The sequence below is a fragment of the Rhinatrema bivittatum genome, unplaced genomic scaffold (assembly GCF_901001135.1).
Source record: "Rhinatrema bivittatum unplaced genomic scaffold, aRhiBiv1.1, whole genome shotgun sequence".
Lineage (NCBI taxonomy): Eukaryota > Metazoa > Chordata > Amphibia > Gymnophiona > Rhinatrematidae > Rhinatrema > Rhinatrema bivittatum.
Window position 1 is genome coordinate 48 of NW_021821455.1, and position 24,308 is coordinate 24,355.

The 24,308-nt window shown below is 47.3% G+C and overlaps 1 protein-coding gene across 1 annotated transcript; it reads right to left on the reverse strand.

The window, feature by feature from the left end:
* Positions 1–3,294: 3,294 nt before the first annotated feature.
* On the reverse strand, positions 3,295–22,702 carry LOC115082671 (zinc finger protein 271-like). The gene is made up of 3 exons (XM_029586866.1): positions 21,354–22,702; positions 17,577–19,482; positions 3,295–4,381 (listed from the first exon to the last, which is right to left on the reverse strand). The coding sequence occupies exons 1-3, from the start codon at positions 21,385–21,387 to the stop codon at positions 3,295–3,297; spliced, it is 3,027 nt and encodes a 1,008-aa protein (XP_029442726.1). The 5' UTR covers positions 21,388–22,702.
* Between the last annotated feature and the right edge of the window lie 1,606 nt (positions 22,703–24,308).

Consider the following 24,308-nt stretch of genomic DNA (forward strand, 5'->3'; position numbering starts at 1 on the left):
GGCCTGACCCCGAACATGAGAGGAGCGGTTGGGACCGCAACAGTACCCCCCCCCCCTTTACGGCCCCTCTTCAGAGGCCCCGGCTTTTCAGGATGGTCCAGGTGAAACTGCCCAAGGAGGGACTTGTCCAGGATGTTGCTGGCAGGTTCCAGGATATTATCCTCATCACCGCAACCCTCCCAGGCTAGGAGATACTCCCATCTTCGATTGCAGAAGCGTACATTGACCACCTCAGATACCTGTAACGTAGGATCCTCGGCGATGGGCGTAGCAGGAGTGTCAGGGAGTCGGCGGTGGAAGCGAGAGAGGACCAGTGGCTTCAGTAGAGAGACGTGGAAGACATTGTGGATCCGTAGGGAGGACGGCAACCGCAGACTGTAGGAGACGAGGCCCACCCTTTCAGCAACCCGGAAGGGTCCACAGAATTTGGGCTCGAATCTCCTTGAGGGCAACCTCAGGTGGATGTTTTTAGTACTGAGCCAGACCCGGTCCCCGGGCTGGTACACAGGGGCAGGTTGACGATGACGGTCGGCCACTTGTTTGGCCGAGGTGGCAGAATCACTCAGTTTGGTCTGGGTGGTTTGCCAAAGGGCCTGTAGTTGCTGGGCGGTGAGTTGTGCGGCTGGAGAGGCACTGGGTGTGGCGATGGGTAGCGGAGGTTTGAGCTGCTTTCCATACACCACCTGGAAGGGCATTGCTCCGGTGGCGGCGTGGTACTGGTTGTTGTACGCAAACTCGGCCCAGGGCAGAAGCTCAGTCCAGTTGTCCTGCCTCTCGTTAATGAAGGCTCGCAGGAAGGTCTTGAGGGTGCGGTTCATCCTTTCGGATTGTCCATTGCTTTGCGGATGAAAGGCGGTAGAGAAGCTGAGTTGGACTTTAAAGCATTTGCAGAGGGCCCTCCAATAACGGGCGGTGAATTGGGACCCCGCTCAGAAAGATGTCCACGGGGAGCCCATGGATTCGAAAGATGTGCTGGGCGAAAAGAAGAGCCAGTTCGGGTACGGATGGCAACTTGGGCAAGGGCACAAAGTGGGCCATTTTGGAGAAACGATCCACGGTGACCCAAATTACCGTGTTCCAACGTGACAGGGGTAGGTCGACCATGAGGTCTGTGGCGAGATGGGTCCAAGGCTCTGTGGGTATCGGGAGAGGCTGCAGGAGGCCACACGGGAGTCCTGGGCTAGGCTTCTGTTGGGCACAAGTAGGACATGAATTTACGTAGGTCCGGACGTCCTGCCAAACGCTGGGCCACCAGTAGAAGCGGTTAAGGAGCTCCAATGTACGTTCTTGACCGGCATGATCCCCTGTGAGAGAGTCGTGGGCCCAACGCAGTGCCTTCATTCGATTGCGTTGGGGAACCACGGTCCTATCTTGAGAGAGCACAGTCAGGGCTGACAGTTGGACCTTGGAAGGATCCAGGATGAACTGGGGAGGCTCTAGATCCTCTTCGGAGAAGGAGGACCGGGACAGAGCGTCGGCCCGGGCGTTCTTAGCAGCAGGGCGGTAGCGCAGAGTGAAGTCAAAGCGCTAAAGAACAAGGACCAACAGGCCTGACGTGGGTTCAGGCGTTGGGCTTGAGACAAGAACTCCAAGTTCTTATGGTCCATGTACACTGTGATTGGGTGGTTGGCTCCCTCAAGCCATTGCCTCCACTCCTCAAAGGCAAGCTTAATGGCCAAAAGTTCTTTATCCCCAATGGAGTAGTTCACTTCCGCTGGCGAGAACTTCCTCGAGTAGTATGAGCAGGGCAGGAGTTGGCCCGATGAGGAGTGCTGGCTGAGGACTGCCCCGACGGCAACACTGGAGGCGTCCATTTCGACTATGAAGGGGCGCGTTGGGTCCGGGTGGCGGAGACAGGTGTTGGCCAAGAATGCCTCTTTCAAGTCTGCGAAGGCCTCGATGGCAGAGTCAGGCCAGGACTTGACATCGGCTCCCTTACGGGTCAGAGCAGTGAGGGGAGTGACTCGATGGGAGTAGTGAGGGATAAAGTGTCTGTAAAAATTAGCAAACCCCAAGAACCTTTGCAGAGCCTTGAGGCCAACCGGCCGAGGCCAGTTCGTGATGGCAGAGACCTTTTCAGGATCCATCTGGAACCCCGTGGCTGAGATGATGTACCCCAGGAAGGGTAACGACTCTGCCTCGAAGACGCATTTCTCCAGCTTGGCTTAAAGGTGATTGTCTCTTAGGGCTTGCAGAACTTGCCTGACGTGGCGACGGTGGGATTCCAGATCCTTAGAGAAGATCAGCACGTCATCTAAGTACACGATGACGTGCGAGTGTAGCGTCTCACGCAGGACCTCATTCATGAGGTTCTGGAAGACTGCCGGGGCGTTACAGAGTCCAAAGGGCATTACCAAGTATTCGTAATGCCCATCCCTGGTGTTGAAGGCAGTCTTCCATTCATCTCCGGGGCGGATGCGTACGAGGTTATAGGCCCTCCGGAGGTCGAGCTTCGTGAAGAGTTTGGCCCTTTGAAGCGTATCCAAGAGTTTGGGGATCAGCGGAAGTGGGTAGCGGTCTCTCTTGGTAATGGCATTTAGGCCTCGATAGTCAATACATGGGCGGAACGAACCGTCCTTCTTACCCACAAAAAAGAAGCCAGCCCTGGCAGGGGATCGAGAGGGGCGAATGAAGCCTTTAGCAAGGTTCTCAACAATGTACTGGGACATGGCGGCCGTCACTGGCAGAGACAGCGGGTATACTCGGCCCCGCGGAGGTGTGGTACCGGGGAGCAGATCGATAGAGCAGTCAAACGGTCGGTGTTGAGGGAGGATTTCAGCCATCTCCTTAGAGAATACATCTGCGAAGGCTTGGTACGGCTCTGGCAGTAGGAGAGAAGAACATAGCTGGACCGATGATGGAGGATGAGGGATCTGTAGGCAGTGTGAGAAGCAGAAGGGACTCCACTGGGTCAACTGGAGGGTGTCCCATTGAATCACAGGGGAGTGGCGGCATAGCCACGGTAGTCCAAGGATCAGGGGATGGACTGCCCGTTCCAAAATGAGCAGCGAAATCTCCTCCGAGTGGAGCAGTCCGGTCTGGAGAGTCAAAGGGCTGGTGCAGCAGGAGATGGTCCCAGGAAGCAAGGTACCTCAGATAGAGGAGATGTGCAAAGGAGGGTCCGTGGGCTGTGTGGGTAGCGAAAGCTGATTCACCAAGTCCGCTACTATAAAGTTGCTATAAAGTCGATGAAGGCTCAAGTCAGAAGTTCCCCTCTGGGGTATTTGAGTTTCACCGGCATGGTGCATTGAGGAGCTGAGCATGTATAGCCTATGAGTAGCTCCTCAGGATGACCTAGGCACGGTCGTTTCCCGGACGCTCCGGGCAAGTGGAGAGAAAGTGACCGTTCCCTCCACAGTAGAGACAAAGACCCTGGGACCGGCGTCTCCTCTTCTCCTCCGCAGTCAACGGAGCCCTGCCCAGTTGCATTGGTTCCCCCGGTGTGGAGGGAGAAGGTGGTGCCCTGGGCCCCGTGGGCCGGGCGTGAGCCTGAGAGGCGGGTGGAGACCTTCGAGAGGAGCGCATCTCCTTATCTCGTTGTTGGAGTCGACGATCCACCCTGCCAACTATGTCGATTAACTCATTGAGGTCATCCGGAAGATCACGGCCGGCCAGCTCATCCTTGATGCGGCTAGACAGGCCCTCAAGAAAGATCCCCCTAAGGCAGTCGTCCCGCCAACCGACCTCCGTGGCAAGGGTGCGGAAATCAATAGTATAGTCCGCCACAGAACGCACCCCTTGCATAAGGTGCAAAAGTTCAGAGGCGGCTGTGGTCTGACGAGCAGGGTCATCAAAAGCCTGGCGGAAGTTAAGAACGAACTCTTGGAGGTTATGTAGAAGAGGGTCCTGCCGCTCCCACATGGGAGAAGCCCAGTCCAGTGCTTTACCGTCCATTAACGAGAAAATATAAGCTACCTTGACAGAGTCCGAGGGGAACTGTGCTGGCAGCAGGGTGAACCGGACGTAGCATTGGTTCAGGAAGCATCGGCATGCTTTGGTGTCCCCAGCATAGCGAGTCGGAGCAGGCAACTGGGTTACCGATGTAGAGCTGAGAACAGGAGCGGGAGGCGGAGCTGGGACTGGTTCCGGTGGTTGTGCCTCCAGGCGGGAAACCAGCTGTTCCACAGTGGCAGCAAGAGCATCAATGCAATGCTGTTGTTGTTGGAGGCGTTGTGCCATTCCCGGGATGGCCTGTAGACTGGGAGCCTCCGCTGGGTCCATGGCCTTGCAAACTGTTGTGACTAGGCTGCGGTAAGGTGGGAAGTGGACCCTTGGGCCGGCCTGCAGGTAACACAGCGCAGACCGGGGGGCGGAGTCAAGACCTGGCACGGACACCCGGAGCCTGGAATTCCCCTGGGAGGAGCCCATAGGAACCCAGGCCCTAAGGAGTAGAACAGACAAGATAGTCCAGAGAAAGCAAGTCCAAAGGAGGCCAGGAGAGAGGTCAGGTGGTACAAGGAGGACTATCAGGAGGAAGCAGGTTGTGTGCTGGCAGGCAGTTCAGAGAATAGGGCGGAGTCAGAGCCAGCGGAGAAACGGAGGCTGGACAGCCGCGGAGCAAGGTAGCGGCGGGCGGCTGGTTAGCAGAGTAGGCCGCGAGGAACCCCGGGATCAGAGCCAGCGTCAGGCTGGCAGAGAAGTCCGTGGCTAACCGGGATCAAGGCGGCAGCAGGCTAGCAGAGAAGTTCGTTAGGCAAACCGGGATCAAGGCAGGCAGCAGGCTAGCAGAGAAGTCCGTTAGGCAAACCGGGATCAAGGCAGGCAACAGGCTAGCAGAGAAGTCCGTTAGGCAAACCGGGATCAAGGCAGGCAGCAGGCTAGCAGAGAAGTCCGTTAGGCAAACCGGGATCAGGAACCAGGAAGACAATGAGACACAGCAAGCAGGAACAGGAACAGGAAGCAACTAGTCAGCAAGGAACCTCGTTGCAAGGCGTCTAAGGGAGGGCTGGACGCCGGTTAAATCGGGAGCAGGGCGTGACGTCAGCGGACGGACCAGAGCCGGACCTCCGGTAGCTGAGCGCTCAAGAGAGCCCTCCTCGCGCGCGCGAGGCCAGACGGAAAAAGGCCTGTAATGGCGTCCTCCTCATGGGAACTCCTCGGACGGAGACCCTGATGGGCCTGGAACCCGGTGGACTCCTGTGTGGGCAGAAGAGGCGGTAAGCGGGCCTGACCCCGAACATGAGAGGAGCGGTCGGGACCACAACAAAAGAAGCTATTTTAGCCAAAAAAAAACATCCTTCAAAAATTGGAAGAAGGATCCATCTGAAGAAAATAGGAAAAAGCATAAGCATTGTCAAGTTAAGTGTAAAAGATTGATAACACAGTCTAAAAGAGAATTTGAAATGAAGTTGGCAGTAGAGGCAAAAACGCATAATAAAAACTTTTAAAAATATATCTGAAGCAGGAAGCCTGCGAAGGAGTCAGTTGGACCATTAGATGACCAAGGGGTTAAATTGGCTGTTAGGGAAGATAAGACCATTCTAGAAAGACTAAATTAATTCTTTGTTTCTGTGTTCACTAATGAGGATGTTGGGGAGATACTGGTTTCAGAGATGGCTTTCAAGGGTGATGAGTCAGATCAACTAAACCAAATCAACTAAATCAACTAAACCAGTCAAATTTAGGATCCTCTACAAGCTTTTATCAATCACCCAAGCCATTTTTAACATCTCTCCGCTGGACCTCTCGACCCCCCTGCAACTTCATACCTCAGCCCGACCTCAGAGATTAGCGCAGAGAGGCACTCTTCAAGCACCTACAATCAAAACTTCTTTAAGTAAAAGAGCTCTTTCCTCCGCAGGTCACAAACAGTGGAATTTGCTCCCACCCGACCTTAGGCTTGAACAATGCCCAATTACTTTCAAGAAGAGACTTAAGACTCTTCTGTTCAGACAAGCTTTCCCATAATCTACTCGTCCCCGCTACAACCTCCATGGACCATCTCTTCCCAAGCTTTTTTCCTACGTATATTTTTACCGCCTAGGCTTTCAATTTATGCATTTGATTTCCAATAAAGATGTAGTAACCACCTTCCCTCACCCCTCCCACCAGTCAATCTCCCCATCCCAGTTGGCCCACTACCCCAATCATCCAGTTTTTTTTGTTTTTTTTGTTATTATCTCTTTATTCAATTTTTTTCAAATTAAAAAATAATACAACATTGTATTTTCATATAATGTAGGTAATCACATTATGAGACATTCATAAATCACAAAGAAAACAAACCAAATAAACAAACATCTCAATATATCTCTCATGTGAACTATAATGTGGGGGGTCCTGACTTAAACCATAAATTTCACATTATTTCAAACTATAAGGGAGTGAATTCTATTTATGTTTAAACAACCGATGTTTCTGACTGATTGGCAATCATTCCTAGTCTAGCTTTATCCCTTAAAAAATTCTCCAGGTGGGATGGCTCATTAAAGGAAAATTTCTTACCCTGGTAATTAACAAAACATTTTGACGGAAATTTCAATCATCCAGTTTTTACTAGTTTGATACTTAGTTTTCCCCTTGCTTAAGTTGTATCCAAGTTATTTCCTCCTTGTTCATTGTAAGACAAATTTTTTACTGTCTGTTTTATGGTTGAAATGTAAACCGTAGTGATAAGTAACTCTGTTATTTGAACTTCGGTATAGAAAAGTTATAAATAAATAAATAAATAAATCACTGTGAACCTGTAAGATGTAGTGTGCCAGATTGACAAACTAAAGAGTAGGAAATCACCTGGACCGGAAGGTATGTACTTCAGGGTTCTGAAGGAAGTAAAAAAAATGAAATTTCAGATCTATTACTTAAATTTTTAACCTATCATTAAAAATATCCATTTTTCCTTGAAGACTGTTCCGTGGCCAATGTAACCCCAAGATTTAAAAAGGGCTCCAGGCATGATCCGGGAAACCATAGAATGGTGAGCCTGACTTCAGTGCTGGAAAAAATAGCGGAAACTATTCTAAAGATCAAAATCACAGAGCATATAGAAAGACATGTTTTAATGGAGCAGTCAGCATGGATTTACCCAAGGGAAGTCTTGCCTCACAAATTTGCTTCATTTTTTTGAAGGGGTTAACAAACATGTGGATACTAATGACCCGCCTCATGGAGATTGGCCTCACCGAAACAACCCTCAACTGGTTTCGATCTTACTTATCCAACCGATTATTCAAAGTTCAATTCAACAACAGTGAATCCGAACAATTTCCACTCCCCCACGGAGTCCCTCAAGGTTCCTCCCTCTCATCTACACTATTCAACATATACATGCTCCCTCTCTGTAAACTCCTCTCCAGTCTCGACCTCACCTACTTCATCTATGCTGACGACGTCCAGATTCTCCTCCCCGTCAAAGAAAGCATAACTAACACCATCTCCCTCTGGACCTTGCTCTCCTTACAAATATCAAATCTCCTCACACAGATATCACTCACCCTCAACCACAAAAAAACCGAAATCCTCCTCCTATCAAACAAATACCCCTCCAACTCCAGCAATGACAACCCCCCCAACCAGCCACCCTCCACCCTCTCCAATGAGATCAGAGACCTAGGCTTCCACCTGGACACCTCCCTCAACTTGAAGAAACACATCAACCACACAATCAAAGAAGGTTTCTACAAATTAAAAATCCTCAGGAAGCTCAAACCACTGCTTTTCCACCACGACTACCGCACATTTCTCCAATCCCTCATACTATCGAAGATTGATTACTGCAACTCCCTCCTCCTCGGTCTACCCTCCTCCACCATTAAACCACTCCAGCTACTCCAAAACGCAGCAGCAAGATCCCTCACAAACGCCAACAGATCCTCCCACATCACCCCACTCTAAAAGCCTTACACTGGCTCCCCACCTCACACCGATCACAATACAAAACCCTCACTGTATTACACAAAATCATCAACAACCATAAAACCAAATGGTCTAAAAACCCTCCCCAACTTCATCAAAGCCAGAAATGCCTACGCTCCCAAAACACAGGCCTCCTGGTCATTCCTCACACTAAACATGCTCACCTGTCTTCCACCAGACATCGCTCCTTCTCAGTAGCCGGTCCGACCCTCTGGAACCAGTTACCCTCCCACCTCAGACTGGAACCCTCTCTCCAGACCTTCAAAAAACATCTGAAAATATGGCTGTTCCAGAAAGCCTACCAACCAACAACTTAGCTCTCCCCTCCTCCCTCCCTCCCCCCTGCCCTCCTCTAACTCAAAATGAAGCCTGTTCACATATAATAAGTATGACAAAAATAAAAAAAAAACATGTAAAAGGTTCTCCTCAATTGTTAATATGTACAAATACTATCCCTTTGTTCCTCTACTCTTCACTATTAAACTGTTAACCTGTGTTTCTCACTGTTAAAATGTTCCTATGCATTTATTAATGTTACAATGTAAAATGGTATGACTCCCGTTATGCCATTATCCAGTTATAATGTGAACCGATGTGATGTACCCCAACGAATGTCGGTATATAAAAGCAAATAAATAAATAAATAAATAAATAAATAAATAAATAAAGGTGAACTGGTAGCTGTAATGTTTTTGGATTTTCAGAAGGCATTTGACAAAGTTCCTTATGAGAGGCTTCTAAGAAAACTAAAAAGTCATGGGATAGGAGGCGATGTCCTTTTGTGGATTACAAACTGGTTATAAAATAGGAAATAGAGAGTAGGATTAAATGGTCAATTTTCTCAGTGGAAAAGTGTAAACAGTGGAATGCCTCAGGGATGTGTACTTGAACTGGTGCTTTTCAATATATTTATAAATGATCTGGAAAGGAATATGGTGAGTGAGGTAATCAAATTTGCAGATGATACAAAATTATTTAGGGTAGTTAAATCACAAGCGGATTGTGATAAATTGCAGGAGGACCTTGCGAGACTGGATGATTGGGCATCCAAATGGCAGATGAAATATTATATGGACAAGTGCAAGATGATGCATATAAGAAAAAATAACCCATGCTGTAGTTACACGGAGTTAGATTTTACATTAGGAACTACCAACCAGGAAAAAGATCTAGACGTCATAATGGATAATACATTGAAATCGTTGGCTCAGTGTGCTGCGGCAGTCAAAAAGGCAAACAGAATGGTGAATAAAATGTCATAATGTATCTGAATTAGTCCATGGTGAGACCGCACTGTGAGTACTGTGTAAAATTCTGGTCGCTGCATCCAGTTGCACTGGAGAAGGTACAGAGAAGGGCAACCAAAATGATAAAGGGGATGGAACAGCTCCCCTATGAGGAAAGGCTAAAGAGTTTAGGGCTGTTCAGCTTGGAGAAGATAAGGCTGAGGGGGGATATGATAGAGGTCTTTAAAATCATGAGAGGCCTAAAACGGGTAAATATGAATCAGTTATTTACTGTTTCAGATAATAGAAGGACTAGGGGGCATTCCATGAAGTTAGCATGTGGCACATTTAAAACTAATTGGAGAAAATTCTTTTTCACTCAATGCACAATTAAGCTCTGGAATTTGAGGCCAGGGGATGTGGTTAAGACAGTTAGTGTAGCTGGGTTTAAAAAAAGGATTGGATAAGTTCTTGGAGAAGTCCATTAACTGCTATTAATCAAGTTGACTTAAGAAATAGCCTCTGCTATTACTGGCATCAGTAGCATGGGATCTACTTAGTGTTTGGGTACTTGCCAGGTACTTGTAGCCTGGATTGGCCACTGTTGGAAACAGGTAGGGATGTGAATCGTTTTTTGACGATTTAAAATATCGTCCGATATATTTTAAATCGTCAAAAAATCGTTAGGGCCACGATACAATACCAATTCCCCCGATTTATCGTTAAAAAATCGTAAATCGGGGGAAGAGGGAGGGCAGGAAAACCGGCACACTAAAACCCCCTAAAACCCACCCCCGACCCTTTAAATTAAATCCCCCACCCTCCCGAACCCCCCCCCCAATGCTTTAAATTACCTGGGGATCCGGCGGTGGTCCAGAACGGCGGCGGTCCGGAACGGCCCCCTCAATAGAATCGTGTTGTCTTCAGCCGGCACCATTTTTCAAAATGGCCGCCGCAAAATGGCGGCGGCCATAGACAAAAACGATTCGACGGAGGAGGTCGTTCCGGACCCCCGCTGGACTTTTGGCAAGTCTTGTGGGGGTCAGGAGGCCCCCCCAAGCTGGCCAAAAGTTTCCTGGGAGTCCAGCGGGGTTCCGGGAGCGATTTCTTGCCGCGAATCGTTTTCGTACGGAAAATGGCGCCGGCCATACGCGTATGGCTGGCGCCATTTTCCGTACGGAAAATGGCGCCGGCAGGAGATCGACTGCAGGAGGTCGTTCAGCGGGGGTTCCGGACCGCCGCTGAACGACCTCCTGCACTCGATCTCCTGCCGGCGCCATTTTCCGTACGAAAACGATTCGCGGCAAGAAATCGCTCCCGGAACCCCGCTGGACTCCCAGGAAACTTTTGGCCAGCTTGGGGGGGCCTCCTGACCCCCACAAGACTTGCCAAAAGTCCAGCGGGGGTCCGGAACGACCTCCTCCGTCGAATCATTTTTGTCTATGGCCGCCGCCATTTTGCGGCGGCCATTTTGAAAAATGGCGCCGGCTGAAGACAACACGTTTCTATTGAGGGGGCCGTTCCGGACCGCCGCCGGATCCCCAGGTAATTTAAAGCATTTGGGGGGGGTTCGGGAGGGTGGGGGATTTAATTTAAAGGGTCGGGGTGGGTTTTAGGGGGGTTTAGTGTGCCGGCTCACGATTTTAACGATTTTTCACGATAGTTTACACACCCAAACGGCAACAATACGATTCCCTCCCCCTCCCAGCCGAAATCGATCGTTAAGACGATCGAGGACACGATTCACATCTCTAGAAACAGGTTGATGGGCTTGATGGACCCTTGGTCGGACCCAGTCTGGCAATTTCTTATGTTCTTATGTAATTTAGGAATCCTGCCAGGTACCTGTGACCTGGATTGGCCACTGTTGGAATCAGGATGCTGGGCTTGATGGACCTTTGGTCTGACCCAGTATGGCAATTTATTTATTTATTTATTTATTTATTTAATAGCTTTTATATACCGACGAACGTTGGGAACATCTCGTCGGTTTACAGAGAACAGAACTGAGCAACAGGCTTTACAATTATCATATAATTATATAAGGAACATTAAAAAACATACAATTAATAGTGTAGAATATACAAGGAACATTAAAAACATACAATTAACAGAGTAGAATATACAATAAATAATTAACTAAATGGTATGCATGATAGAGGTTATCTATCTAAACGGGGGGGGGGGCAAAGAAATTCTGATAAATAGGAAGGATATCAACATTTGTAGGCGGCATATAAACACGTGTGGGAATAACAAGTTCTTATGTACAATATACAATATGCTGTCCTGGTAATTTCACTTTATGGGGTGTAGGGGAGATGGGAGAGTGTCAGGTGAAGTGGAGAGGGTGTGGATAGGAGGTGGAAAGGATGGGGGGGGGGGTGAGGGAAGAGGAGGGAGGTAATGAGTTGGAGGGGGGGGGGTGCTAGTGACTGTGTGCATGTTAGGTGTATGAGTGTTTGAAGAACCAGGTCTTCAGGTTTTGCCTGAATATTTTTTGGGCAGGTTTCTTGGCGGAGGGAGGTAGGTAGTTTATTCCAGAGTAAAGGACCTGCTAGGGAGAGGGCCCTTTCGCTTGTGGTGCGAAGTTTAGTAAGCCTAGGTGATGGGGTGTGTAATGTTGCTAGATATTGTTTTCTAGTGGGTCTATTGCTGTTGTGAAAGGAGAGGTGTTCTTTGTACCAGTGCATGTTCTGGTTGTGAAGAGATTTGTGTATTAAAGTGAGGGCTTTGAAGGTAATTCTAGATGCTACGGGTAACCAATGTAGATGTTTGAGTACCGGGGTTATGTGATCATTTTTGTGGGTGTTGGTGAGTATTCGGGCAGCTGCATTTTGGAGGAGTTGTAAAGGCTGTATGGTGTTTTTAGGCAGGCCTAAAAGCAAGGAGTTGCAGTAATCTATTTTTGATAGAATGAGTGCTTGTAATATAGTACGGAAGTCATTGAGATGTAAGAGTGGTTTGAGTCTTTTAAGGGTGTGCAGTTTGTAGAAGCAATCTTTAAGGGTGTTATTGATGAATTTCTTGCAATTAAGGTGACAGTCAATGGATACGCCGAGGCTTCGTACATGGGTGGAGAAGGTGATGTTAGTGGAGGGATTATTGTTGTGTGTGTGTGGGGGGGTCATAAGATGGGTGGGGGAGATGTTAGGGGGTGAAATAAGGATGAGTTCCGTTTTAGTAGCGTTGAGGGCGAGAAAGTTGTTGGATAGGAGGCTGCTAATTTCAGAGAGGGCGGATTTCCAAGTTTCAATGGCTTTGTGTATAGAGTCTTTAACCGGAATAAGTATCTGCACATCATCGGCATATATGAAGTGCGGAAGATTAAGTTTAGCAAGGAGATGGCAGAGGGGGAGGAGATATATATTGAAGAGCGTAGATGAAAGAGATGAACCTTGTGGTACTCCTTGAGCGAGGTTGTGGGGTTTGGAGGGTGAGTTACCCATTTGTACGCTAAATTGTCTTTCAGCTAGGTTCTTATGTTCTTATAGAGATCTTTAAGAACCCAAAGGTTTTTCTTACTCTAAATTTCACATCTCTGTCAGCTCCACCGTGTGCTGAGAGGTGAGAATATAGAGCTGCTTAATCCACAGGGGATAGAGAGAGGCACTGTTATGGAATGTGGACCCTTTGCCAGAGGTGATGTTGGCGCTACCTATGGGGATGAGCACCACAGGTCCCCACCATTAGGAGGTGAGCCAGACAGGAAACAGAGGCCTGCAGGAGCTTCGCCACTACCAGCCCTTGCGTGCCGGGGCTGGCTGTTCTTAGGCGGACCTCTGCATAGCTGGTCCTGGGAGAGTGGCCAGAAGAGACAGATGCCACAGAGTCCAGGGTGAATGAGAGGCAGGTCAAGCCCGGTTCGAGAGGACTGGGGCCGGGACCGGAGATGGACCAGCCTGGGTTAGGTGAGGGAGGCCGAAGGAGTAGTAATCAGGTCCAGTCCGAGGTCAGAGGTAAGCATCAGTAGGTGGTGGTCAGGGCCAGTCTGAGGTCAGAGAAGAGCCCAGAGAGGGCAAAAGCCGGAACCGGAAGAGAGGCTTGGGGACTGGAATCAGAGTTCCTGACTTTCTGACTACCTATTCAAAATAACACAAACTTGATTTTTGCCTTTCTATTTAAAATAAAACACACAAACTTGTTTGTTGCCTGATTTTCTATTTAAAATAAAACACACAAACTTGTTGGTTGCCTATTTAAAATAAAACACACAAAGGGGCGGATTTTAAGAGCCCTGCTCGCCGGTGCGCCTATTTTACATAGGCCTGCCGGCGCGCGCAGAGCCCCGGGACTCGCGTAAGTCCCGGGGTTTTCCGAGGGGGGGTGTGTTCGGGGGCGGGGCCGATTGGCATGGCGTTTTCGGGGCGGGACGCAGCGTTTCGGCCAGGGGCGGTCCGGGGGCGTGGCCGCGCCCTCCGGAACCGCCCCCAGGTTGCGTCTAGGCGCGCCAGTGGCCTGCTGGCACGCGGGGATTTTCTTCTCCCTCCGGGAGGCATAAATCCCCCAAAAAGGTAGGGGGGGTTAGGTAGAAGAAGGGAGGGGAAGGTGAGGGGAGGGCGATAGCGAATTCCCTCCGAGGCCGCTCCGATTTCGGAGCGGCCTCGGAGGGAACGGAGGTAGGCTGCGCGGCTCGGCGCGCGCCGGCTACACGAAATCGGTAGCCTTGTGCGCGCCGATCCAGGATTTTAGCGGCTACGCGCGTATCTACTAAAATCCAGCGTACTTTTGTTGGCGCCTGATGCGCCAACAAAAGTACGCGAAGGCGCGCTTTTTGAAAATCTACCCCAAACTTCTGTTTGTTGCCTGACTTTCTTACTACCTATTCAAAATAACACAAATTTGGGTTTGTTGCCTTTCTGACTGCCTATTTAAAATAAAACACATAAACTTCTGTTTGTTGCCTAACTTTCTCACTATGTAAAATAACACAAACTTTGGATTGTTGCCTGACTTCTTATTACCTATTCAAAGTAACACAACTTTGGGTTTGTTGCCTTTCTATGTAAAATAAAACACAGAAACTTTTTTGTTGCCTGACATTCTATTTAAAATAAAACACACAAACTTCTGTTTGATGCCTGACTTTCTGATTATCTATTTAAAACAAAATACACACACTAAATAATATGCCCCAATAGTATCGTTCTCCCCAATAATTTTAAGTTATAAAAATTTCTCCAAGCAGTACTTACTGATTCTTTCCAGCCGCCAGCAAGGTGATCCTCTCCTCTCAGTGCTCCCACTGGATTTAACAGACAATCCAGATTTATATGGACCTCTACAGTGTCTGGTAAGAACTGACTAGACACTAAAATTCATGCGCCTGTGACACTTCCTGTTTATAGATGGGAGTGGGAAGGACAGGGGTTAGGAGCTCAGCTAGCACAGCTCTCTTCAACCTTCATGAGGCCCTCTCCTCACCTCCCCTGCTGTGACTGGAAGTATAGGGCGAACCGGTGGGGCCATTGCTCAGTTTCCCCCTCCTCATTGGCAGTAGCTCCCAGCTGCTCTAAATTCTGCATCTCTGGCAGCCCAGAAGAAAAAGTCCTCACTGTCAGCTCCACTGTGCGCTGGGAGGTGAGCAGAGAGCTGCTTAATCCACAGGGGAAACAGAGAGGCAGTAGGGATGGGAACAAGAGGGAAGGATGTTCCAGATTCAGACTGAGACTAGGATCACTCGCCTTATATTAGTGACTGACAGGGCTTGCACCAGTAACAAGGTTTACTTTAATACTCTTCTCTCTCTCTCACACACACACATTGAGTTAGAACACCTGAGTGCCAGGTAAAAGAAATAATGGATTTATTATTAGCTTATAGGAATAATTAGACAAAGGGGATTGGTACAAATAACACTAAAGGGCTGATTACAATAATCAGAGAAGGTAATCAATCAGAATATACATTAGATAATAGAAATGATAATAATATGGCCTGACATATCTCTTAGGTAAACAGTCCAGTGGAGAGAAGTGCAGGCTGGCAGCGTCTCTTCTCTTGCTTGGATCAGTCCTTTTATCTTTTGCTTTGCTGCGTTACTGGACAGCCATGTAGGAAGAGACACCTTGAAAGTGGATTATGTCAGAGGTCACCAAAGCAATTGTACAGGGGTATTAGGTGTCAGGCACAGTCCTCTGCATCCCTGCATATTTGTAATTCAGGTTAAGCGGTTCTGAATTGGCCTGGCCCAGAACTGGTTCTCTATATGCCTCCGTTCATTCTCTCTGTAGCTTTCAGTTCAAGAGTGACATTCAAGCAAAATAATCCCATAAGGGGGGCAAACAGAGCAGTCACAGGGAATGGAGGGGAGAGGGGGAACATGGGCACATGGGATGTAGGAGGGAGAAACAGAGGAGGGAACAGGGCCTGGAGGAGGATAAGAGACAGAAGGGAGAGAGAAGGGCAGAGAGAGCAGATAAGGGAGATAAAACAGAGCAGAGGGAAGAGACAGTGGTGGCACAAGGAACAGACAGAAGAGTAAAAGAGGAGGCAAATTCAGGGGCTGAGGGGTAAATAAATGTAATTACATGCAAATAAGGGGAGGCACCCAGTACACAAGCATGTAATCCTGGTTGGTGGAAAAGTTGGCAACCTTTGTCTAACCCGTCCAAAAAACCCCAAACTCTGAGCTTACCCCTTCATTAGATGCCGACATGATTTCTGACACATATTTGTATATTTATAAAGCAGTTTCATATTTAACAATACGCATTGTTACAGGATTGTACTGAGATGGTAGTGGTGGGTTTCATAATGAATGATGAATTTATCTCAGGGGAGGGTCTATGAACCTGACATCATTTTGGGAGAAAGAGTAAGGTTCACTTAGTGTATTTAATACCCTTGAACCAGCTCTGCCCATAGCACAAAGCCCTTAATTCCACACTGGTACCAACCTGCAAGGGTCAGAAGGTGGAAGTAGCCTCAAGCTGCTCTTGCATGGTCGTGCGAGGGCTGGAAGAAGGTAGAAATGTGCATGCATTGGCCTGCATGGGCCAGAACGAGAAGGCAGCATGCGACTGCCCTCCCATCAGCCAACAAGGAGTAAAGCTGCAGCAGCATCAGATTAATGGGGCAGGAGAGATGGAGGAGACTGCTGGGTGACAGTGCCCCTGGCTGAGTGTGATCCTAGTCTCTCCAATTCACTGCTAATGCCCTCATAGCACTCACATTGTGTGAAAGGGAATTTCCTGCTGGAGTCCATGGGGAGTTCTATGCACAGGGAGCGTCTCGATACATCAGACCCGTGGCACTCAGTATAATTCAAACAATTTCTGTATTGTTCTGGCACATTTTCTTGGTCTTTGCAGCATTTGTTAAATGTCATCACGTGTCACCTGTGTGCATTTTTGGGAACGGGGAGAGGCGAGCGTTCCTAATGAAGCATCTTCTACATTTATTGCATGAGAATGGTTTCTCTCGGGGCAGGGTCTCCATATGAGTTTCTGCAGACCTTGATCAGAATGAACCTCCTTTGTAAGCCAGGGTTTATTGGGGATGATCTCAGGTCTCCCCTGCGTGAATTTTCATGTCTTCTGTGAGAATGTTTTATTACACTCATTATATGAAAAAGGTCTCTCATCTGTTAAAACTTTCCTGTTTGAGATTAATGTAAACTTAGCAAGGAAGCTTTTCTTCCACTTAAGACTCCAATGTGGACATTCTGGTGTGGTGAGGGCGCAGACTCCCTAATGTACATTTTCCACATTTGGTACATGAGAAGGGTCTTTCTCCTGTGTGGATTTTCGGGTGTTGGGAGAGGTCTGCCGTAGTAAGAAAACATTTTTCACACTCGCCGTGCATATATTGCAAGTTTGGCGCATGCACTGCTGTGAAAATCTACCCCTAAGTGTATGTTTAGCATGAAAGCTTTACCCACATGGAGGTCATGTAAATGGTTTCTAGGGGGGCAAATGGATTTTCTGGTGTTTTGAGAGATTTTGCTTCCTAATAAAGGACCTTCCATATTTAATCCATGAGAATGGCCTCTCTTATGTGTGAGTTTTCATGTGTGTTGTGAGATGAACCTTCTGCATGAAGCTTTTATTACATTCAATGCATGAGAATAGTCACTCCCCTGTGTGGATTCTTATGTGTTTTGTGAGGGATGCCTTCACAGGGAAGCTTTTATTACATTCAGTACATGAGAATGGTCGCTCTCCTGTGTGGATTCTCATGTGTTTTGTGAGGTTACCTTTCACAGTGAAACTTTTATTACATTCAGTACATGAGAATGGTCGCTCCCCTGTGTGGATTCTCATGTGTGTTGTGAGGGCACCCTTCACAGGGAAGCTTTTATTACATTCAGTACATGAGAATGGTCGCTCCCCTGTGTGGATTTTCATGTGTTTTGTGAGTGCACCCTTCTCAGGGAATCTTTTATTACATTCAGTACATGAGAATGGTCGCACCCCTGTGTGGATTCTCATGTGTTTTGTGAGTGCACCCTTCTCAGGGAATCTTTTATTACATTCAGTACATGAAAATGGTCGCTCCCCTGTGTGGATTTTCATGTGTTTTGTGAGGGTATTCTTCTCAGGGAATCTTTTATTACATTCAGTGATTGAGAATGGTTCCTCCCCTGTGTGGATTCTCATGTGTTTTGTGAGGGTACCCTGTGCCATGAAGCTTACATTACATTCAGTACATGAGAATGGTCGCTCCCCTGTGTGAATTCTCATGTGTGTTGTGAGGGAACCCTTCTGGGTGAAGCTTTTATTACATTCACTACATGAGAATGGGCGCTCCCCTGTGTGGATTCTCATGTGGCTTGTGAGCACACCCTTCTCAGGGAAGCTTTTGTTACATTCCGTACATGAGAATGGTCGCTCCCCTGTGTGGATTCTCATGTGTCTTGTGAGGTCACCCCGTCCCATGAAGCTTTTATTACATTCCGTACATGAGAATGGTTTCTCACCGGTGTGGAGTTTCTGGTGTGGGGAGAAGTATTTGCTAATGTAACGTTTTCCACCTTCAGTACAGGAGAATGGTCGTTCCCCTGTGTGAATTCTCATGTGTGCTGTGAGGGAACCCTTCCAGGTGAAGCTTTTATTACATTCACTACATGAGAATGGTCGCTCCCCTGTGTGGATTCTCATGTGGCTTGTGAGCACACCCTTCTCAGGGAAGCTTTTGTTACATTCCGTACATGAGAATGGTCGCTCCCCTGTGTGGATTCTCATGTGTCTTGTGAGGTCAACCCGTCCCATGAAGCTTTTATTACATTCAGTACAGGAGAATGGTCGTTCCCCTGTGTGAATGCTCATGTGTGTTGTGAGGGAACCCTTCCAGGTGAAGCTTTTATTACATTCACTACATGAGAATGGTCGCTCCCCTGTGTGGATTCTCATGTGGCTTGTGAGCACACCCTTCTCAGGGAAGCTTTTGTTACATTCCGTACATGAGAATGGTCGCTCCCCTGTGTGGATTCTCATGTGTTTTGTGAGCACACCCTTCTCATGGAAGCTTTTGTTACATTCCGTACATGAGAATGGTCGCTCCCCTGTGTGGATTCTCATGTGTTTTGTGAGCACACCCTTCTCATGGAAGCTTTTGTTACATTCCGTACATGAGAATGGTTTCTCACCGGTGTGGAGTTTCTGGTGTGGGGAGAAGTATTTGCTAATGTAACGTTTTCCACATTCAGTACAGGAGAATGGTCTCTCACCTGGGTGGATGCCCTGGTGTAACATTAGCTTATCCTTACGACGGAAGCTTTTCCCACATTCAGCGCAGGTAAATGGTTTTTTTCCAATATGGAGTTGATGGTGATGTGTGAGGTTTTTCTTCCTAATAAAACATTTTCCACATTTAGTGCAAGAGAAGGGTCTCCCTCCAGTGTGGATTTTGTGATGTAAGGTTAGGTTATACTTACTAATTAAACTTTGCCTCCAGTCACGAGAGAAGACGGTTTGCTCTGTTTTATGTATATTTAGGTGCACTTTTAGATTTTTCTTTTGACTGAAGCTTTTCCCACATTTATTGCAAAGAAATAATGGTTGGAGTGGGTGGGATTTCTGGTGCAATATTAAATGTGATTCCTCACCAAAGCTTTTACCACAGTAGTCACACGGTAAGCATTTCTCCTCCCTCTGTTTAAGGTCAGAAGCCTTTTGATCACTGTTATTGCTCTGGAAGGGGCACTCTGTGCTCCCGTGTCTCTGCTGCACAGGGATGACTTTGACCTCCATCTCACATGCAGTGACTCCCTCCCGTGAGTCTCCTGTCGGCTCTCCCTGCTTCTTCTTAGACTCCTGCTGACTATTCCTTGTGTTTCTCCTCTCAGTCCCCTGTGAAACATTCTCAAAGACATTTCCTGATTCTCTTGGGATCAGTCCTGCTTCCATAGGATGTTCTTCTTGATTCTCCTCTTTTATGTGCTGTGTGACCTCATCACTTGCTGGTGATAGAAGAAGACATTAATCATGCATTAGTCACCATGCAAATGGATTAGGGTTTCTGATCCTATACTCACTGCTCTGGCAGTTTCACACAGTGACAGAGCAGCGCATTTCTGACCGACCATGAAAAACTTCTAACAATGGGGTTTACACCAAAAGCCTTATGAGATGAGCTCCTAAATACGTATAACCTAGAGGAGGAGAAAGGGGGAGATAGGATAGAGACACTTACATTCCTGAAAGGTAATAATGCTCAAGAAGTAAATGTCTTTTGAATGGAAAATAATTTGTAGAGCAAAGTTCCAAGGGGGGAGACTAGGAATAATATCAAGAGATATTTTTTGGTCACAGAGTGTGGTGGATGCCTGGAATTAGCTCATGGAAGTGTTGGAGATGAAAACTGTAACAGAATATAAAAAATAACAGCAGGATAAACAGAAGAGAGAGAGAAGATGGAGAGAATGAGAGATAAGAGGTCAGGAATGTAGGCGAGCTTGCTGGAAACAGAGCGGATACTCCATAGATAAAACCTGAGAGGGAGAGAAGAGGGAGGAGAGTGGGGGGTAGGATAAGCTTGGAGGGGAAGGATGAGAGTTACCGCAGAGCGAGAGGACTGAGATTGATATCCAGAGAAGGGCAGGTATGATGACAGTAAAGACAGTGAGATTCTCCTAGGGTGAGAGGAAGAAAACTTTGTAAAGCAATGGACAAGGCAGAAGACAGAATGGCCGAGGAGGTGGAGAATATGGGAGGCTGAGAGGGTACCTGATGTTCCCAATGGACAGAAGTGGGGAATGAGATTGGGTAGGGTTAGCATCAGGAAGGGGAAGGAGAATGGATCCATAGGTAGGGGAGAAGGGAAAAATGGCCATGAGACAGCTAGAAGTATGCAGACAAGCTGAAACCTCCCTATTATATCAGTGCAAGGCTAAGTATGTTACGGAGTAAAGACAGTCATGAAGCAAGCTCAGACCTCTTGCATCCTGCTGTTCATGTTCAGCTAATTGTAAAACAAGAATGCATGCGACCATATGTGTACATGGGGGCTAATGAGCAAAGATACACTAGAGTTTTAAATCACGTGCACAAGTACGTGTGTATGATGTAAAATACGCCCAGCATGTGTACTCGAGCAGATGTAAAGCACATTCCTTCCTTAAGAATTTGTCGGCTTTAATGCTTGCAGGGAAGAGGATTTTAAAACATGCTCAGGTTAAAGCCATTCCCAGTTTTACCCATTAGCCCACCAGTTTGCCCAGTCTATCTCAGGGTTATCCAGACCCTTCTAGTTTTTCATCCTGCACTCCCCCCAGTTGAGCAAGACCCCTCACCCTATCGTGTTAGTCCTAAAAAGTGATTTCTGCAGACTTACACCTCATCAGGAGCAGCAGGAAATATACGCAGCTAACAGTGCGCCACAAGCAGCGGCCGCCGGATTTACACACTTAACTGCTGGCCCCGCCCCTTTTTTAGCACGAGCAAGTAATTAGCTGCCTCTGAAATTCATGTCGCTCACGTGCGGCCACGTATTCATCTTTTAGTGCAAGTACCGCTTTTAAAATTTGGCCCATTCAGTTCTGTATCCGAGCAGGTGGGATCAGTAGTCCTGGGCCTGCTGCTGAGGGCTCAGTAAAGTCCCTTGAGAAACTTTGTGGATGCTCCCCAGCAAGTGCCTCATGTATCACATCTGAGATAAATTCCTAGACTGCCTCGTAGGGGCCGTCTCACCTGAGAAGATCCAAACACCCAATCTCAGGTGCCAGCTCAGACACAGAGCAATGCAGGAGCTGGAGTCAGGAGAAAAGTCACAGACGACCTTCAGTAAATCAGCCCCTGTGACTGATAAAGATTCAGATAATGCAATCCTTACCCAGGGAGATCAGGGTCTCATAATTCTCCTTCATCACCTCCCTGTAAAGCTCCTTCTGCCCTTCATCTAAATACCCCCACTCCTCCTGGGAGAAAGAGACAGAGATGTCCTCAAACGTCACCGGCACCTGAAACACAAACCAGAAACAGTCAGTGACACGTGGAGGGGCTCAGTGTGCATTAGATCTCAGCTGGATTTATCCTCCTGTTTTATCATGGAGGAGGGGATACCAGGACCCCTCTTCCCCAAGAAATGTCAGATTTGTTCCCTCTGTGTTGCCCCTAGAATCAGTTTCCTCCCTAGACCCCAATGTTTTCAAACTGAAAAATATTCTCTAATACCAGAGACAGAGAATATGAAATGTCATTACATGGATAAATCACATTATAATAAAAAGGAAGCTATAAGAGCATTATCCAGAACATCAGGTTCTATTCCATCAGGAGGACTCACTGTGCTAAATCCTAACAGGGCAGGAAGAGTTTGGTGTCCTGGGCAGTGACATTTCTCCCATTGTGATGTACTAATTCTGTATTCAGGGGTGTTGGAAACCATGGGCACACAGGGATCGAGCCCCAAATCTCAAACAGCTGTTTGCTTTCCTTCTCTGCAGGGAAAAGAAAAGGAGAAATTACACTTACCTGATAATTTCCTTTCTTCTGCAATCAGGCAGGTCAATCCACACAAATGGGTTATGCACCTCTACCAGCAGGTGGAGACAGAGTAAAAGCCAACGTCAAGGACATATAGCCCTGTCCTGACATCAGCCTGCAAGTATTCTGGGGAAAATCCAAATTGTGGACAAACTGATTATTTATTTATTTATTTAAAATTTTTATAGACCGACATTCATCAGGGATATCACATCGGTTCACAGTGTAACGCAAACAGACGCCTGGGGAGGCGTTTTACATCGAACAGCAATATATCGAACAGTTATAACAAATTAACATGAGAACAATTGAGGGGGGGAGGTATGCAAGGAGATATAAGGAGAGGATATAACATTAAATATTAAAAACCAGATTTACTAATATAAATAAAATAAAAATAACAGTATATACATATATATTATATTATATATAATATATACATTATATTTTAACATAACCACTTATGCTTCCAACCAAGTGAGAACACTGAGCTCAGTGGAAAGAGCTAACATTTACTAAGCTAAGGAGCTGGTCATGACACTTACCAATCCTCAAACGAGTATCAGATATAACACTCTGCGTCGTTCGTACCTAGCGGACAAACTGAAACCAAGACGGCAGCCGAGGGTGGACTGTGGATCGGCCTGTCTTCCTCAGAGGAAAGAAAATTAAAATTAAATAAAAAATGTCATCAGGTAAATAGGAATTTCTCCTTCCAGTTCACTCGGGCAGGCTAATCCACACCAGTGGGATGTACCAAAGCTGCCCATGGACCCAGCAACATTGCACATGCTAAGGCCGGCGTCCTCCTGTGCCCAAACGATCAAGCAGAATGCCTGGAAGGGTGCATAAGGGCAACCGCTGATGACTTCCATAATCCAATAACAGAGTATAGTTGCCCGCACCGCTGGCTCACCCTGTATACCTCCACCATGGAGTACAGCTGACCAGACTTACTGAGAGGATTAATAACCTCCAAGGACTGCATCAGATGCCACTTGACAGCCAGAGCATGCAAGAGACGATATTCACTCTCCTCTGTATTCCTCTCCAGTGTGGTCAGGGAAATAAACAGTCAAATGAAATTCCGAAACCACTTTGTGCCAAAAGAAGGTAGAGTCCGAAGCTGTACCACCCTTAGAGTCCGGCAGGAACGGCTCATGGCAAGAAAAAGCCTGCAGCTCGTAAACTCGACATGCTGAGCAGATTACCCCTAGAACAAACAGTCTTCAAGGTAATGTTGCAGTTGAAAAGGTAGGACTCAAAAGGAATCCACATTCAGATCAAGTTACCATAAGGACACTGGTAACCACAAGGGAGGACAAACATGCTTAACTTCCTTCACGAACCGAGACACATCCGGAGGGGGGAGATAAAAACCCAGCAAGAACTCGGCTCGTATAACAGGTAAATGCTGCCACTTGAACCTTCAAGGAGTTAAGGGTCAAACCTTTAAGAAATCTGTCCTGAAAAATTCCAAAATTAATCAAAATTTCCACTTTGAGAGGCTGAGAACCTCGCTCCTCACACAAAGCCTCAAAAACTCGCCCAACTCTCACATGAACCAGAGATATAGAAATAAAGATTTTTTTTATTTTAGCCTGATGCACAGTGAAAGCACTGCAGCAGAATAACCATGCTTCAATAACTTGAGCCCTCTCAAGGGCCAAAGTGTAAGAGAAAATTGACCCGCATTGTCATGTAGAATGGGTCCCTACAGCCGTACATCCTTCCCGGGTGGTAGCCTAAGAGGCCTGCCCACCAGCAGCTGCTGCAGATCAGTATACCACAGCCATTGGGCCCAATCCGTTCCCATCAAAGCAGGGTTTCTACTGCAGTCGTTCAAACAATCATGCCAATTAGTGGCCATGATGTGAAAACTGTCCCACGGCCATGCCTGAATGAGAGCATTGATCCAAGAACTTTCAAATCTCTACTTCGACTGAACCCTGAGCAAAACGGCCCTTACACTGTCCTTTCCAGTAATGTGGCAGGCTAGTAAATCTAAAAGATGTGCTCCTGCTATGGCAGAGCAACATCTATCTTCTCTGTCACTTGTTAGGTTTGGTTCTTTAGTTCTGTGTTCACTAAAGAAGACCCTGGAGAAGAACCATCGCTAGTTAACAAGAAACTGGAGGGGAATGGAGTAGATGTAACTCCATTTACAGTAGAAAATGTATGGGAAGAGCTGGGGAAACTGAAAGTGGACAAAGCCATGGGGCCTGATGAAGTTCATCCCAGAATACTGAGGGAGCTCAGAGATGTGCTGTCAGGTCCGCTGTGTGACCTGTTCAATAGATCC

What these genes read in the sequence shown, in the direction of transcription:
- LOC115082671 (XM_029586866.1), bottom strand. Translation starts at nt 21,387, where the DNA reads ATGAAGGAGAATTATGAGACCCTGATCTCCCTGG. An exon ending in TGAGACCCTGATCTCCCTGG is followed by an intron (nt 19,483 to 21,353) that starts GTAAGGATTGCA and finishes TTCTATCACCAG; the next exon opens with CAAGTGATGAGGTCACACAG. An exon ending in ATGAAAATCCACACAGGGGA is followed by an intron (nt 4,382 to 17,576) that starts GCGACCATTTTC and finishes TCTACTCCTTAG; the next exon opens with GGCCTGGGTTCCTATGGGCT.